This window comes from Triplophysa rosa, linkage group LG5 (genome assembly GCF_024868665.1).
Source record: "Triplophysa rosa linkage group LG5, Trosa_1v2, whole genome shotgun sequence".
Taxonomy (NCBI): Eukaryota; Metazoa; Chordata; class Actinopteri; order Cypriniformes; family Nemacheilidae; genus Triplophysa; species Triplophysa rosa.
In genome coordinates this window covers 20508542-20523261 of record NC_079894.1, presented here as the reverse complement: position 1 = coordinate 20523261, position 14720 = coordinate 20508542, and the positions used below count along the sequence as shown (strand labels likewise).

The 14720-nt window shown below is 39.6% G+C and overlaps 1 protein-coding gene across 2 annotated transcripts in view; it reads left to right on the top strand.

Moving 5' to 3' along the window:
* adcy8 (adenylate cyclase 8 (brain)) overlaps positions 1-14720 on the top strand; it is a 55232-nt gene that overhangs the window by 19497 nt on the left and 21015 nt on the right. The window contains exons 5-8 of one of the 2 annotated variants that reach the window (XM_057333441.1): positions 2705-2832; positions 5751-5909; positions 6149-6419; positions 14436-14633. In XM_057333441.1, coding sequence (XP_057189424.1) covers positions 2705-2832; positions 5751-5909; positions 6149-6419; positions 14436-14633 — 756 coding nt within the window. The remainder of the gene's footprint in view (positions 1-2704; positions 2833-5750; positions 5910-6148; positions 6420-14435; positions 14634-14720) is intronic. The other variant, XM_057333442.1, reaches the window with a different exon arrangement.

The following is a 14720-nucleotide window of genomic DNA, read 5'->3' as shown; positions in this document are numbered from 1 at the left end:
GAACAGTGAGAAGGCTCATGTTATGTATCAGGTTTGTGTTCTAGTAAATGCATTTGCTATCGTTTGCCACTGTTAGCACACGCAGGCATCTATAGATGTATACGCTCTCAGTTCAATCTTTACTGTAAACACTTGGTTTCTCTGTCTGGTAGGTGTAGATGTCAGGCCATTTAACTGGAGGTAATCATGTCAGACTCCTTGCGTTTAAGTCAACTTTTTTTTAAAAACATTCGCGGTCCTAGACAGTGAGTGACTTTATATGTTAAAGTTTAATCCGATTTTTTTCAAGTCATTCTCAAAAAGCAAGCAAACAAAACGTGCTCCCTAGCATTAGTAATGTGGTCAGAGGGATCTTTCTGCCTCCAGCTAAGCTCCACCCACAAAAACGCGTCACAATGTTTACTAACAGGAAAGGCGTCTATGTGACCCTGGACCACAAAACCAGTCTTAAGTAGCAGGGGTATATTTGTAGCAATAGCCAACAATACACTGTATGGGTCAAAATGATCTATTTTTATTTTATGCCAAAAATCACTAGGAAATGAAAGCAACACTATGTAGTTTTTTGAATGTCTCTAAAATTATTTCAGTGGTAGAACAACTCTTAACCAGACAAATTCTACTGCCAATGCTACCTGAGCAGCCTCATAGCGGCTACAACCACAGTTCTGTGTTCGAGTCGGTACACACAGCCCCACCCATCCCCTGCCTACGGAAAAGTGTGATATGGTTTCCAAACAATGTTAGGCATTCGCCGGTTCCATCAGCATAGTAAACAAATTCATGTGTACACTAATAACAGACAATTCGCTAGTTGCACAAGATGGCGCCGGTGAGCTTTTGGGACGCCAGAGTCGGCAGACTAATTTCTGGATTTTTGGTCGGCAAATATGGGTGTTTTTTAGATAAAAAGAAGAAAGTAATATATCAGCTATATGACAGATCCTCTTTACATTGCTGAGCACTTTGTTAAGCCAAAACAACTGGATAGTGTTATACAACCGGAAATTAGTCTGCCGACCCTGGCGTCGCAAAAGCTCACGCGCCATCTTGTGCAACTAGCCCATTGCACTGATCAACCACATGGGGGAACCATGAGTAAAAGTTATATAGTGTTGCTTAAGGAAAGATCATGTTACATGAAGATATTTTGTAAATTTCCTACTATAAATATACCAAAACTTTTTTTTTGTCAGTGGATGCATCAAAATTGCAAACAAAAAAGGCCGGAAACACGCCTACAAACTTTGCTTGCTGCTGCCCACTCTTTAGAAATTACCCACCCAAGTTTGGTATCTATGTAAAGCTTAGAATTTCTGCTTTTGGGTTCATCTACACTTCACAACAGCATTACAGCAGTAAGCCCATAGAGTTGTTTCCATGTTTCTTCTTAGCAACAGCCTGCTACAGCGCCTCTGATGGACAACTTTTTTTTGTTTTTTACTTTATTTTTTCAAATTATTGTATCTCGGCCAAATATTGTCCTATCCTAACAAACCATACATCAATGGAAATGTTATTTATTCAGATTTCAGGTGATGTATAAATCCCTTATGACTGGTTTTGTGGTCCAGGGTCACACACACACACACACACGCGCACACACACACACACACACGCACACATGTATATAAAAGTAGGATAGAAATAAAATAATCTACAAAAAAGTGTTTTAAAACGTTATTAATGTTATAAAACTATATAAAAACGCAGATAAGTAGGTATAGAAATCTGTGTTAAAAACGATATCCTAACTATATCGGTACGCTTAGAATTATTTATAATTTGAGCTGTTGGGTATAATTTTATGGGACTTGACAGTTTGACTTAATTTCACTTAGCCATCTTCTTTTGTGTTCTGCAGAAGAAAGAAAATCATCCATGTTTGAACTTTAACTGTTGTCATTGGTTACCCAAAAAAATTACCAGCCAAAAGTGATACTATTGTTCGACGGGGTAGAATGAAATGTATAAACATTGAAAAAAATGTCACTTATCACCACTGGGTTTTCTATCAGCAACATACTATTATGCTGATGTTTAGAGTATGGAGCATGTTGCTACGCTTGCATTTAACGCTAGTCTGTATGTTTATATCCATTAAATTGTCCCACAGTTATGTAAAAGGCATTCAGTTGCCTGCAGCGATTAGCACTGGGGCTTCAAACATATTATCATGAGTCAGTCCAGACATTATCAAACTGTAGGTGGTGTTTTATCGTTTGATAAACGACGGTTACGGCCGTAACTCTTTGTTTCTATACAGCCGTTTGCGGAGCTTTGAAAAGGCATTAATACAGCAGTAGGCATGAGTAATGGATGACAGAAAGCCCGTTGAGTGAACGCAGGCCTTATAATTACTACCCTCTCTGAGCTCAACACAAAAACCTGCCAGACTGAGAGATAACTAATGCAGGTAGTCAAGGCCGTAGAAATTACAGAGTGATTGCAGTTATAAACGCTCTCTTTCACACATATACGTTGGATAAAGTGAAACTGTGCTGATGTTGCTTTAAGCAGCTATTTCTAATCGATCCGATAGTTTGAAATTACTTTTGTTTGGTGCGACTTATAAGAACTGCTCTCCTTTTCTTCTGTCCTCCTCTCTCCTCCTTTCCTTTCCTCTGTTTTCTTTTGTCTCCTCCTTTCTTCCCATCTCATCCCTCAGTCTGTCTTCTCTTGTCATGTCTTTTTAAAATCTCAGGAGCATCACTGTCTGAGGATCAAGATATTGGGGGATTGTTATTATTGCGTCTCCGGCCTACCTGAGCCCCGTCCGGATCACGCCCACTGTTGTGTTGAGATGGGCCTCAGCATGATTAAAACCATCAGGTAACATTAAAACATTTATTTGTTTAAGCTGTCAGGTATGTAAACACTAAATTTATCCATGTTATATTACGTTTTTCCTCTGTTTATTCTCAATTAAATACTTTGAAAGAACTTTGGTTTGTGTTCTATTGTCTTGGTTGGCCATCTTGGTTTGTCAAATTTAGAGCCTCAATAAGGGCGTACTCTCATTCAGCCCGGTTGCTCTCAACTGTGCCCGAGCGCGATTGTCCCCTCTCCCCCGGTGGCCTGCGCTCACATTGCTCTTTACCATCCACACCCGGGCGCACGCTTTCATCATTACGATGCGACTGCTTCGAAGCAAACGTAAACAAAGCAATCCCTCTCAGCACAACGGAATCCATCACAATGTTCAGTTTGGGGCTTATTAGAGGTGTTTAACTTCATGCGTGCGCTGCACAGACCGATCTGCTTAAATGATGTCATTGTCATACGAGAGCGATACGAGAGTAAACGGCACATTATGCTTTTAAATCACCCTCTCGTTCTTTATTATCGTATAGCCTATCGTTACACACTTTGGATTATGTTTGACAAACCTGGAGTAGTTTGGCTGCGATGACACACGCCTGCACATGTAAATTTGCTGTTTATCAGTTTTTTTACGGTGACGGCTGAATCTCAGGGAGGAATTTAAATAGTCACATAATTTACAATTAATCACGCTCCGGCGCGATTTGCGCTCACACTACATGTGTACCACGCCCAACCGCACCGTGCTCTGGCCCACCCCTTACAAGCGAGCCAGGGACCGCTAAACGAACCATGCCCGGGCGCGATACGTAGCGATCACACTAGTCAAATGAACCTGGCTTTGGGGGTCAAACGTGCTCGGGCACAGTTCAGATTGCCTAGTGAGAGTACACCCTAAGTTATAGGTGAATCGTGTTTGATTGCTGAGTATAAATTATAGTAAGTTTTAAAACAATAGTCTATGCTATGTCAATATCATTGTAAACGTGTGTGTGTGTTAGAGTGCGTTCATGTTTTTATATTCCAGTGGGGACCTAAACCTGAATGCACACAAACTCACGGGGACTCGTGCCCCCCTTGGGGACCAAAACAGAGGTCCCCATGGGCAATAAAAGCATATAAACTGTACAGAACAATATTTTTTTTAAATCTAAAAATGCAAAAAGTGTTCTATGATCTTTAGGTTTAGGGGTTGGGTTAGGGGTAGGGGATAAAATATACAGTTTGTACAGTATAAAAACATTACGCCTATGGACTGTCCCCACAGACATAATAAACCAGACATGTGTGTGTGTGTGTGTGTGTGTGTGTGTGTGTGCGTGCACGCGCGTGCGTGCGTGTGTGTGCGTGCGTGTGTGCGTGTGTGTGTGAGAGAGAGAGAGAGAGTTTTTGAGTTTTAACAACACTTTACTCAACAAAATTATGAGAACAATCACTAAGCCACCTTAAATACGTAGGTGGAAAAAACAAGAAAAAAAAGACAAAGACAAACAAACAAAAAAAGAAAAACTACATACGTTTCTCACAGAAAAAAAGGTTTCCTCCAACAATGTAACAAATTTTCTCATCATAACTCCAAATTCCTTTAAAAGCTGCTGTATTATCAAAGAGATCATAATATTTATGCTCTAGAGATATTCTTGCTTTGACCAAACATTTAAAGAGCATGCAGACCTCAACATTGATGTCTTTATTAATTTTCTTTGTTCGCGTTACATAAATTGCCATTTTAAAAAAAAAGTGAAAGTGACCTATTTGTCAGGTATGGTGACCCATTCCCGAAATGTGACCTCTGCATTTAACCCATCCAGAGAGCAGTGAACACGCACAGCAAGTATTTATACACCCGGAGTGACTCTCCATTGAATATCCCCAACCCCTCTAGTCAACGGTGGCTTATAAAGTGCTTTCCAAACCGGTCTCTTTTCATCCTCTACTCTTAGATAGGATCTCCAGGGCGTATCTGCTCTATTTTTCAATTTATCTTTATTCAACATTTTAACACAGATTGTGTAAAGATTTCCCCCCCCCAATTAAAAACTGTGAAATTAGTATCATTTTTAAAAAAACCACAAAGGCATAGAGTCCTCATCCGTAGTCTTTGGTCTTACCCCCAAAACTGGAAAGGGGTCAGTGCAAGAAAGGGATTCAACACCCCTCATCCAGTTTTTCAAACGTTCTCCTCTTCCATAAATGAATCCCGAAATCTTTGTACGATTTGTCCAACTTTACGAACTGAGTGAACACCAAGTTTCTTAGTCACAAGTCATACTCATCCTCTCATGTTGCAACTGATATGATCTGCGAAGAGATTTCTCTTTCACTATCCGATTCTGTAGAAAACTCAATTTCACTACTTCCATCCGTCCTGCTTGAATGTTCCTTTATCCCACCTTGCTTTTTAATAAGACCCTTCTTAGGAGTTTGTTCGCTCTTAGTTCTAGTCGATTGTCTTTCCGTGGCCGGTACTTAAAAATTTGGTTCTTCTGTTACCATTGCTTCCTGCCCATTCAAAACATTCTCAGCAATTTCACCTGCTACCTCTATGTCTTTACTTGGACCAGCTGTACTTGCAATTATGGTTTCTGCGGACTTTGTCACATCTGTTTCGATATTGCTTTGTTCACCCCCGTCGTATTGACCCATAATAGAAGCTGGAGCAGATGAGAGGCTTGTTGTATACGTGTGTGCTGCCCTAACAGTCAGATATCACCGAATTTAGAGTACCACTCAACACATCCACATCTGTGACAGCGTAACCTCAATTGCGTTGTTTTTCAATCAGTCATTTACTTCTACCTGTTACCACTGTCAGGTGTAATGAGGTCATGTAATGCTATCACATGTACACCCATAAACCCAGTAGCCTATGAGTTGACTAGCACTATAGTTTATCTGTCTGTGTAATGTTTTTATTGTATTTTTAGGTATGTGCGCTCGCGTACAAAGCACGACATAGACATGCGTATCGGAATCCACTCCGGTTCAGTTCTGTGTGGAGTTCTCGGCCTGCGGAAGTGGCAGTTTGATGTTTGGTCCTGGGATGTCGACATAGCCAACAAACTAGAGTCAGGGGGAATACCCGGGTAAGAGATGCGCACACACACATCTACACACAAATCTCTTTGCTGAGGAGATGAAAGTTGGGGAAGTACAGAAGGATTATCAGTTTGCCCTGAAACACACTCAGAGATGATAATTGCAGTGCTTAAGCCTGTGTGTGCGTGTGTGGAGGAGAGAGATTTTATGGACATCTCATTTAATTGTGTTTGTGGGGTGTTTTGTATGCGTGAGGTGAATCTGTGATTAATTTCGACCCCTTCAGGAGGATCCACATCTCCAAAGCGGCCCTAGACTGTCTGAACGGCGTCTACGAGGTGGAAGAGGGTCACGGGAAAGACCGCAATGAGTTCCTGCGCAGACACAACATCGAGACCTTCCTGATCAAACAGCCGGAGGAGAGCCTGCTCACCCTGCCTGAGGACATCATGAAAGATTCCACCAACCAATCAGATCACAGAACCTCTAACACTTCATTTACTGAGGGAACATGGAGCCCTGAACTTCCCTTTCATAACATAGTGGGCAAACAGAATGTGAGTGCAGTACACACACACACAAATACAAAAAGCAAACCGCTCGTGAACATGCACGAGCAACAGAACACATGTCAACACCACTGTATTGATTCTGTGTTATATCCATAACTGGTTGCGTCAACACCTTTCCATTTTCTTGCGTTCCTCTTGCATGGTTTTATTTTGTATTTGTTTGTCTGGTTTGTGGATGTGATGGATTGTAGTCCACATGATGATCTCATTGGGTCTATGAGAGCAGATTTAGCTGATTGTCTGTATTTGAAGGTTACGCTGTATAAAAAAGTTTCATACCTTAACTCGAAATCTTCTAGTGACTTGTTGCATCAACATTTTTATTTTGGCATTGTAAATCATTTGACATTGTAAATGATCACTAGTGGCAACTACCTGTTCCTTAAATTTGAAGAACCTGTACTGAACCAATTGAAAAATTAAAGGGATAGTTCACCCGAATATGAAAATTCTGTCATCATTTGCTCACCCTCAAAATGTTCCAACCCTGTATACATTTGATTGTTCAGCTGAACACAACAAAAAGATATTTGAAGAATGTTTGTAACCAAACAGTTCTGGGGCACCATTGACTACCATAGTGGGAAGAACATCTACTATGGTAGTCAATAGTGCCCCTAAATGGTTTAGTTTCCCCCATTTTTAAAGCATCTTCTTTTGTTTTATACGTAACAAAGAAATGTAGACAGGTTTGGAAAAACTTGAGGGTGAGTAAATGATGACTTAATTTTTATTTTTGGGTGAACTGTTCCTTTAAGATGCAAATCACTGGAAATTTTTGAGTTAAGATCTGAATTATTTTAGGATAATTTAGGACTTCTGTGCTTTTGCACCCAGAGAACAGCAGAATACTGCATGTCACACTAAGGTTGCATTTTTAAAAGGTTGCAGATACAGATTTGTGCCATGCGGAATGTGGAAAGTTGACTGAAATGTGCTACTGTGCTTCAAAACCAGCACTGTTTCTACGCTACCGCCTGGAGAATGTTTAAAAATACCTCAGCATTTAGGTATAAAATCCCCTGCATGTAATTCAAAGAAAAATAAACACGCCACTTGTCATAAACAGTAAAAAAGTAGCAATCTAAAAGGTTCTCAGTGCTTTAGGGGATCTGTTTCAATGGCTATGCGTAGTGTCCAAGAGCTTTTCCAACCTCATGTGACAAGTATAATAAAGTGAGATGAATACATTTGAGATTATTCCTGCAGCTGTGGGATTTGGATGGTGTTCTTCAGGTGCTCGGGGCTATTCAACAGTGTTGTGAAACACTGTAAGACATGACAGTGTGCCCGAGGGTCTACAGAGCCGTTGGACGTTGTTGGGCATCTAAAAAACAATGGTGTTCTAGAAACGAATAACCCAAAATGTTTTAGATGTTTCCCTGATGAGTTTAATCAGGAGTTTTAATTAAATGAAATCTAAAATATTCTAGAGCAGGGGTTTTCAAACTTTATGATGCCAAGGACCCACCAAATATGATGAACATTTTGTGAGGGACCACCTTCCTAAAATACATAAGCTACTGTATATACATGTACATACAGCCACGGAAAAATAAAGAGACCATTACAAAATTATTTTCAATTTTTCTGAATGTACTATTTATAGGTATGTGTTTAGGTAAACTGATCATTTTTGTTTCATTCTGTGAACTACTAACAATATTTCTCCCAAATTTCAAATTAAAATATTGTTTCTATTTGCATTTATTTGCAGAAAATGAAAACTGGAGAAACAGGTCAAAATAACAGAAAACAATGCTCTTTATTCTTTCAGACCTCAAATACAAAGCAAAGTTCATATACACTTTTAAGCAATACAATAGTAATATTTGTACATAAATTGTATAGTTTTAATTTTAGTTTTATTTAGTTTTAGTTTTAAATAATCTTTTATTTTTAGATTTTTCATTTTTGTGTTAATTTTAGTAAAAGTTTTAGAAAATTTTCATACATGCTTTTTTCATTTTATAATTTATTGGTTTATTTTGAATGTTGCTTTATAAGATTAATTCATTTTTATTTTAGTTTTTGTTTATTATTATCATTTTACTGCTTTAAAAATTTTTGAGGTAACATTTAAATTTTTCCTTGAGTTAAGTTTTTCTAATAATTTTTAGGTCAATATTTGATTTGATTTCAATGAACAGGAACCTTGGAATGGCCACAGTACATCTTGCTGATTTGAAATGAAAATTTGGAATTGTCCCCTAATTTTTTTCCACGGCCTTATATACAGTAGCCTACATGTATAAACGTATGTATAAAGAAGCATTTAAACTTTGTTTGATGCATAGTAAATTTGATATGAAGATAACATATTGCTGGCTACACTTATGTATAACCCAGAAGAGAAAACTATGCATGTAGCAAAAATAACAGACAAACAATTAGAAATGAAACAATTATAATGTTCAATAGACTTCTACAATTTTTGTCTTTTTTCTCTGAAATTTTCTGGGGCCCCTTACACCCTTCTGGATGCCCCCTGGGATTCCCTCTGTTCTAGAGTGTTATGTATGGGACATCGTCAGGGGCGGATTTAGTGATTTGGGGGCCCTAGGCAAAACCCCAACTATGCGCCATTTTACTTTACTGTAACCCTTATTTTTCTTCCTCATCAATGCACACAACTTTTCACCCCCGGTCAAAGTGACAGGGGAAAACTAAGCTTAATAAACGCAGATACTCACTAATTAAAAAATAATAATAATGATTTCCCAAATGAAAAACATGGGAAAAAAAATACATCTGCAGGGTTTTTCCTGGCTCAAAATGAGGCGGAGGTGGTGCAACGCTTGTGTAGGCCTACAGTCCCTTTAAGTGTCTTAACAAAACAGTTATATTAAAGTTCTAAAAAAAATTGATGAAATGAAAACTAATAAGTTATATAAAGCATTAAATTTATTCAGTCAAACAGAAAAGTTGAAATTTTTAATATAAGCCTTTTTTATAAGACTTTTAGCCCATAAGTAACCAGTCTAACTAAATGAGCAATGCTCCTAATATAGCTCTTTTACAGAACTCTTCAGCGTCTCACTGCTGGTAACGAAACTGCGCCTCCATTGTGGCGTAACTGCAGTTACAAATGACAATCTGTTTAATAATGCACGCAGTGTTTTTTGTGAAGACACTCGACATATTTTTGACTTGAGTCTGAGGCGGCACGAAATTTGTTTGAGGCGGCCGCCTCCAATTATCTGGGATTACTATATACAAAGTGTGCCCTCTCTCCGTGTTTTTTTGTGGTTAACGACCTTTCATGCATTTAAATGTGACCAAATTTCTGTACTAGTGCGTACAGTACGAATCGTTAGCACTGTACTGACGTTATTATATTATGTCTTTATGTGCCCATCGGTCTGCGCAGCGGAGTCAAACAACCTTTCTACCTTTGAACTGGCCCTCTCCCTCTTTGTTTGACAGATGTTTTGGTCGTCAGTCATTATAACTGTTGTCGGTGTTCATGGAGAAATACTCACCGGCAAATTATCATTGCTCGTGGCCGGGAGAGTGCTGTGTCTGGCGGGAGAGAGAAGCGCTGCTGCTGTAGGGGCAGCGGTGGAGTTTGTGTAGGGGAAAAGCAGAGACTTTGCCAACAATCTTTTGTAAATCGTCTTTTTTCCTCTCCGCTGGTGTAGCTGCGTTCTTTGTTGTTTTATTTCCCTGCGATTTTTACATCGTTTTGGAGCTAATGTACCACACAATGACACCCTCGCTTTGGGCAGTTCTACTAATTCAGCCGCTGCATTAACTTTCTCTAGCTGGTGTCGAACTGGTCTCGCGCATATACGGTGCTAATGGAATGGTCCACTCTAATCTATATTGGGGGGGAGTGCCTTCGTACAGATGTAATAACATAAAACGTTAACAGGGATATGCAGACAATTTTGATGATTACTTGGGGCTCTACGTGACTGCTGACATGGCTTATTGGTTAAGTCCACCCCTTCCTTTTGGGGGCCCCTGGTAGCTCGGGGCCCCAGGCAATTGCCTACATTTGCCTAATGGTAAGTCCGCCCCTGGACATCGTTCTAGACTGATATTAAGGAAACAAGGCAGAGACAGCGTTCTAGAGGGTTCTCAAAGCTGTAGCGTTGGGACGGTGCTCTTAGTCGAAAGGTTGAAAGGCACAATGTTCTGTATGTTTTTGTGGCATGGGCTGCTGATTATGATGCTCTCTCTCTTGGTGTGGGCCGAGTTTCCAGGCTGTTGCTATGGTGACGTGGTTAACATAAGGGAATGTTGTCTTTGATTAATGCGCCGCTTTTGTTGCCTTTGTCATGCAGTCATTTTATCACATCAAAGAGCTCTCACTCTATGACTAGCACAGCGACCAGCCAATTACACATCAGCTGAGAGCACAAGCTTTCAGCTTTACCAGACGCGTGTGTGTGTGTCGGAGGTATTCTAGATTTGTTCAAACACAAGTATGCTGACATGATCATGAGTGTACAGTATGTAAGATTATAGGAGCGGTCTCCATGACAACAAGAATGTCTGGAAGGCAGCAACCGGATTATTTTTCTCCTTCACGCTCTGTTTATGCCTCCTCTCTCGCGCTCTCTTTCCTTCTTTTTCCCTCTGTTCTTTTCTTCTCCTTCATCTCACATCCTCTCCCTCTCTTCTCTGCCTCCCCGCTTTTGTCCTCAGTGACGCATTGCAGCCAGTGTGTGTGAGTGAATGTGTGTTTCATTGACTGTGTGTTGGTGAGTGTTTCTAGTGTGTGAAAGTGTTTTAATGAGTGCGAGTTAGTCAATGTGTGTGTTTAATGAATGTGTGTTATAGTGAATGAGTGAGTGTGTTTGAGAGAGAAAGAGAGAGAAAGAGAGAGAGAGAGAGAGAGAGAGAGAGAGAGAGAGAGAGAGAGAGAGCGTGTGTGTGCGTGTGTGTTTTAGTGATTATGTGAATACTGTAAATGTATTTTGTAGTTTTAGTTAGTGAGTGTGTAAAGCTTTATTTATTATTATTATTATTATTTTTATATAGCACAGTTTAATACAACACCAGGTTGCCCAAAGTGCTTCACAAGATCTCAAAAAAATGACATACACAAACAGTTTCAACAAATAAACAACAACAGAAAACATAACAGCGTGTACACAATTTGAGTAAGCTAACCTGCATCACAACAACTCTTCATTTGTTTGTAAAAGATGTGCTTTCAACATAGATTTGAAGACTGGTAATGAGTTGACAGATCTAATGATGAGAGGAAGATCATACCACAGTTTTGGACCTGCTTGAGAAAAGGCTCCCCTGTGTTTGTACTTTGTCCTAGGAACACACAGGAGGTGTTGATTTTCAGACCTCAGAGATCTTGTGGGAGTATAAACTGATACCAAAGTAGACAAATACCTAGGGGCTAGATTATGAAGAGCCATATAAACAAAAGTTAGAGTCCTATAAATAATTTCAAATCGTACCGGCAACCAATTTAATGAGACAAGCAGTAGGGTAACAGAGTCTGGATTAGTTTTTAATCCAGAAGGAATCTGGATTAGAAGAAATCCACGGGAAGTCTTTAATGTCATACCAAACAAACAAACATCTAGATTTACATTTACGCATTTGGCAGAGGCTTTTATACAAAGCGACTTGCATTGCATTATACTACACATTTGTTTCTAAGTACGCGCAATCCCTGGGATCGAACCCATGACATTGGCGTTGCTAGCGGCATGCTCTAACCACTGAGCTACAGGAAAGCAGACCGTATGAAAGAAAAGGAATAAATATCAGAAAATATTTTTAGTTTCTACTACATTAGTGTGTTCATGATGTAAATTTCACTAAGGGTCCATTTTAGGACAACACACACACATGCAGCTACAAACCGTATATTATCACAAGCAGCTCTTGGCTAAAGTCCCACAACGATAAAGCAGAACTACTCAAGGCAGAAAAGACACCCATCTCTCCTCTTTCATCACAGTATCCTTGACCTGTGACTTCACTCCATCAGACTTCAGGGTCAACAACAGAAGTAAACGACTTAAACTCCACCCATATGACGAAATACAGGACGCATTTACTTAGCAAAACATTCAGTGCAGTGCCATACCTTCTTACCAAATACATAGATGCACGCGCAATGTAGTGTACAGAATACACGTCTAAAATTACTGATACATGTTTGAACAATGCCAAGTTCTGATAAATGAGATGTCCTTAAACTGGGGCACCAAGAAGTATTTCGTATCTTTCCACATCAGGTGGCGTTTGCACACACATTTTTGCTTTCTTATGTTTAAAGGGACCTAAAAACTAATTCTGTCATCATTTATTTCACTCTCATGTCATTCAAAACGTGTACATGACTCTTTCTTCAGTGGGACACAAAAGAAGATATTTTGAGAAATGTCTCGGAGGTTTTGTGTTCATACAATGGAAATCAATGGGGGCCGATGTTGTTTGGTTATCAATGTACTTCAGAATATCTTCTTGTGTGTTCTGCAGAAGAAAGAAAAACTTGACATGAGGGTGAGTAAATGATGACGGTGAACTATCCCTTTAAAAGTCACTTTTCTATGGACATGTACCACAGGCTTGACAATCAGTGTCCAGATACTTTTTCCCCCTCATTATGATATATAAGTATATATTTTTCTTAGCTTTTTTCATATTTCAAATAAATTCCATTTGGATTGATATTTTATTATCTAATGCAGTAACCATCATGCCCTAAGTGTCCAAGTATACTTTGCATAAGTATATAAAAATATTTGGAGGTGTAGCACTCTTTCTCTATGTGTTTGTGTGTATTGTGTTTTTACATGAGAGGTCATGTTCCTCCAGACGGCCACGGGAATCCAGCTCAAGGCTTAAATGAGCTCTGAGATATTACGCTTTTAAAGACAAACTCAACAGTCAAAACAAAGTCAAACATGTGTGTCAGATCCTGTATATGTGATACTTTGTTGTAGTCACGCTTTCATGAGAAATGTGTGCTATTTCATCTCTGCCCCTGACATTTTTACTGTTAAATATGAATACAACACAACCCACAACTCCAGGAGCAGTTAGTTTTGGCTGGATGTTCCAGCAGGGAGAGCTTAGCCTCATACTTGTGATACTTAAAAAAGCTGATACGAAAAGCTTTCCAGGGTTTAATGCGACAGAAGTTTTTGACTTTTTAATGGGAGTGCTGATTTTTTACATCCAATCCAAAAATGGCCTGAGCTTTATGCTGCAAGAAAAGCCTGTTATTTACAGTCCAGAGCATCTGCAGCGCAAAACATAATCATGTAATGTGCTAGTGGGCGTGTGGGTGTTTTTTTATTTAGTTTTGTTTGGGGACACATTTGTGATTGTGGGATTAACAGCAGAGCGGAGCAAGCGGTGAGAGCATCGAAAAGTTAAGAGCTCAGCTTTATGCAAATAAGTCATTTTTTCTGGATACTTATATCACATTATGTATTTACGGCTGTGTTAAAGGCACAGTTCACCCAAAACTAAAAAAATTCTGTTAGCATTTATTCACCATCATGTTGTTCAAAACCTGTATGGCTTTATTTCGTCTGTGGAACACAAAAGAAGATATTTTGAGAAATGTCACAGTGGTCGATGGCCATGACAGTGTAACTCAATGGGGTCTAATGCTGTTTGGTTACCAATATTCTTCAAACTATCTTCTTTTGTGTTCCTCAATAGAAAGTAAGTCATAAAGGTTTGAAATGACAAGAGAGTGAGTAAATGATGACAGAATTTTCATTTTTTGGTGAACTGTACCGTTAATGAATCATAAAATAATGCATGTTTTGATATCCATATAGAATCTGTATTGAAAGTGTTCACTGAGGACAACCACCCTCACTGTATATTTTACATTTACAGTAAACATGCATTTGTGTTTGTTTGTTTATTTGTGCGCGCAATCCATTTTCTGTACTTTCTTCTATTCACGTACGCTCATGTCGTTTGGATGAACAGATACACACACGCACAAACGCACAGTCTCGCTCTCGGACTCATGGGCGCTGCATGTGCTTTCCTCTGTAGACTCTGGCTGCGCTCACACGTCACTCTATTAACCTGCTCCCCAACCACCTGGCTCAAGCCCTGCATGTGCGCGCCGGCTCGCAGGAAATTAACGCTCGCATGCAGAGCACCATCGCCCTGCGCAGCGGGGACAAGCTCCGACGAGAACATATCTCCCCCTTCTCTCTCACCTTTAGAGAAGCACTGCTGGAGCACAAGGTAGCCTGCTCCTCTCTTCAAGCCACCCTGTGTCCCGCCTCTCTCTTCTCTGCTGTGTCGCTCGCACATTTGAGTTCTTCTTTTGTT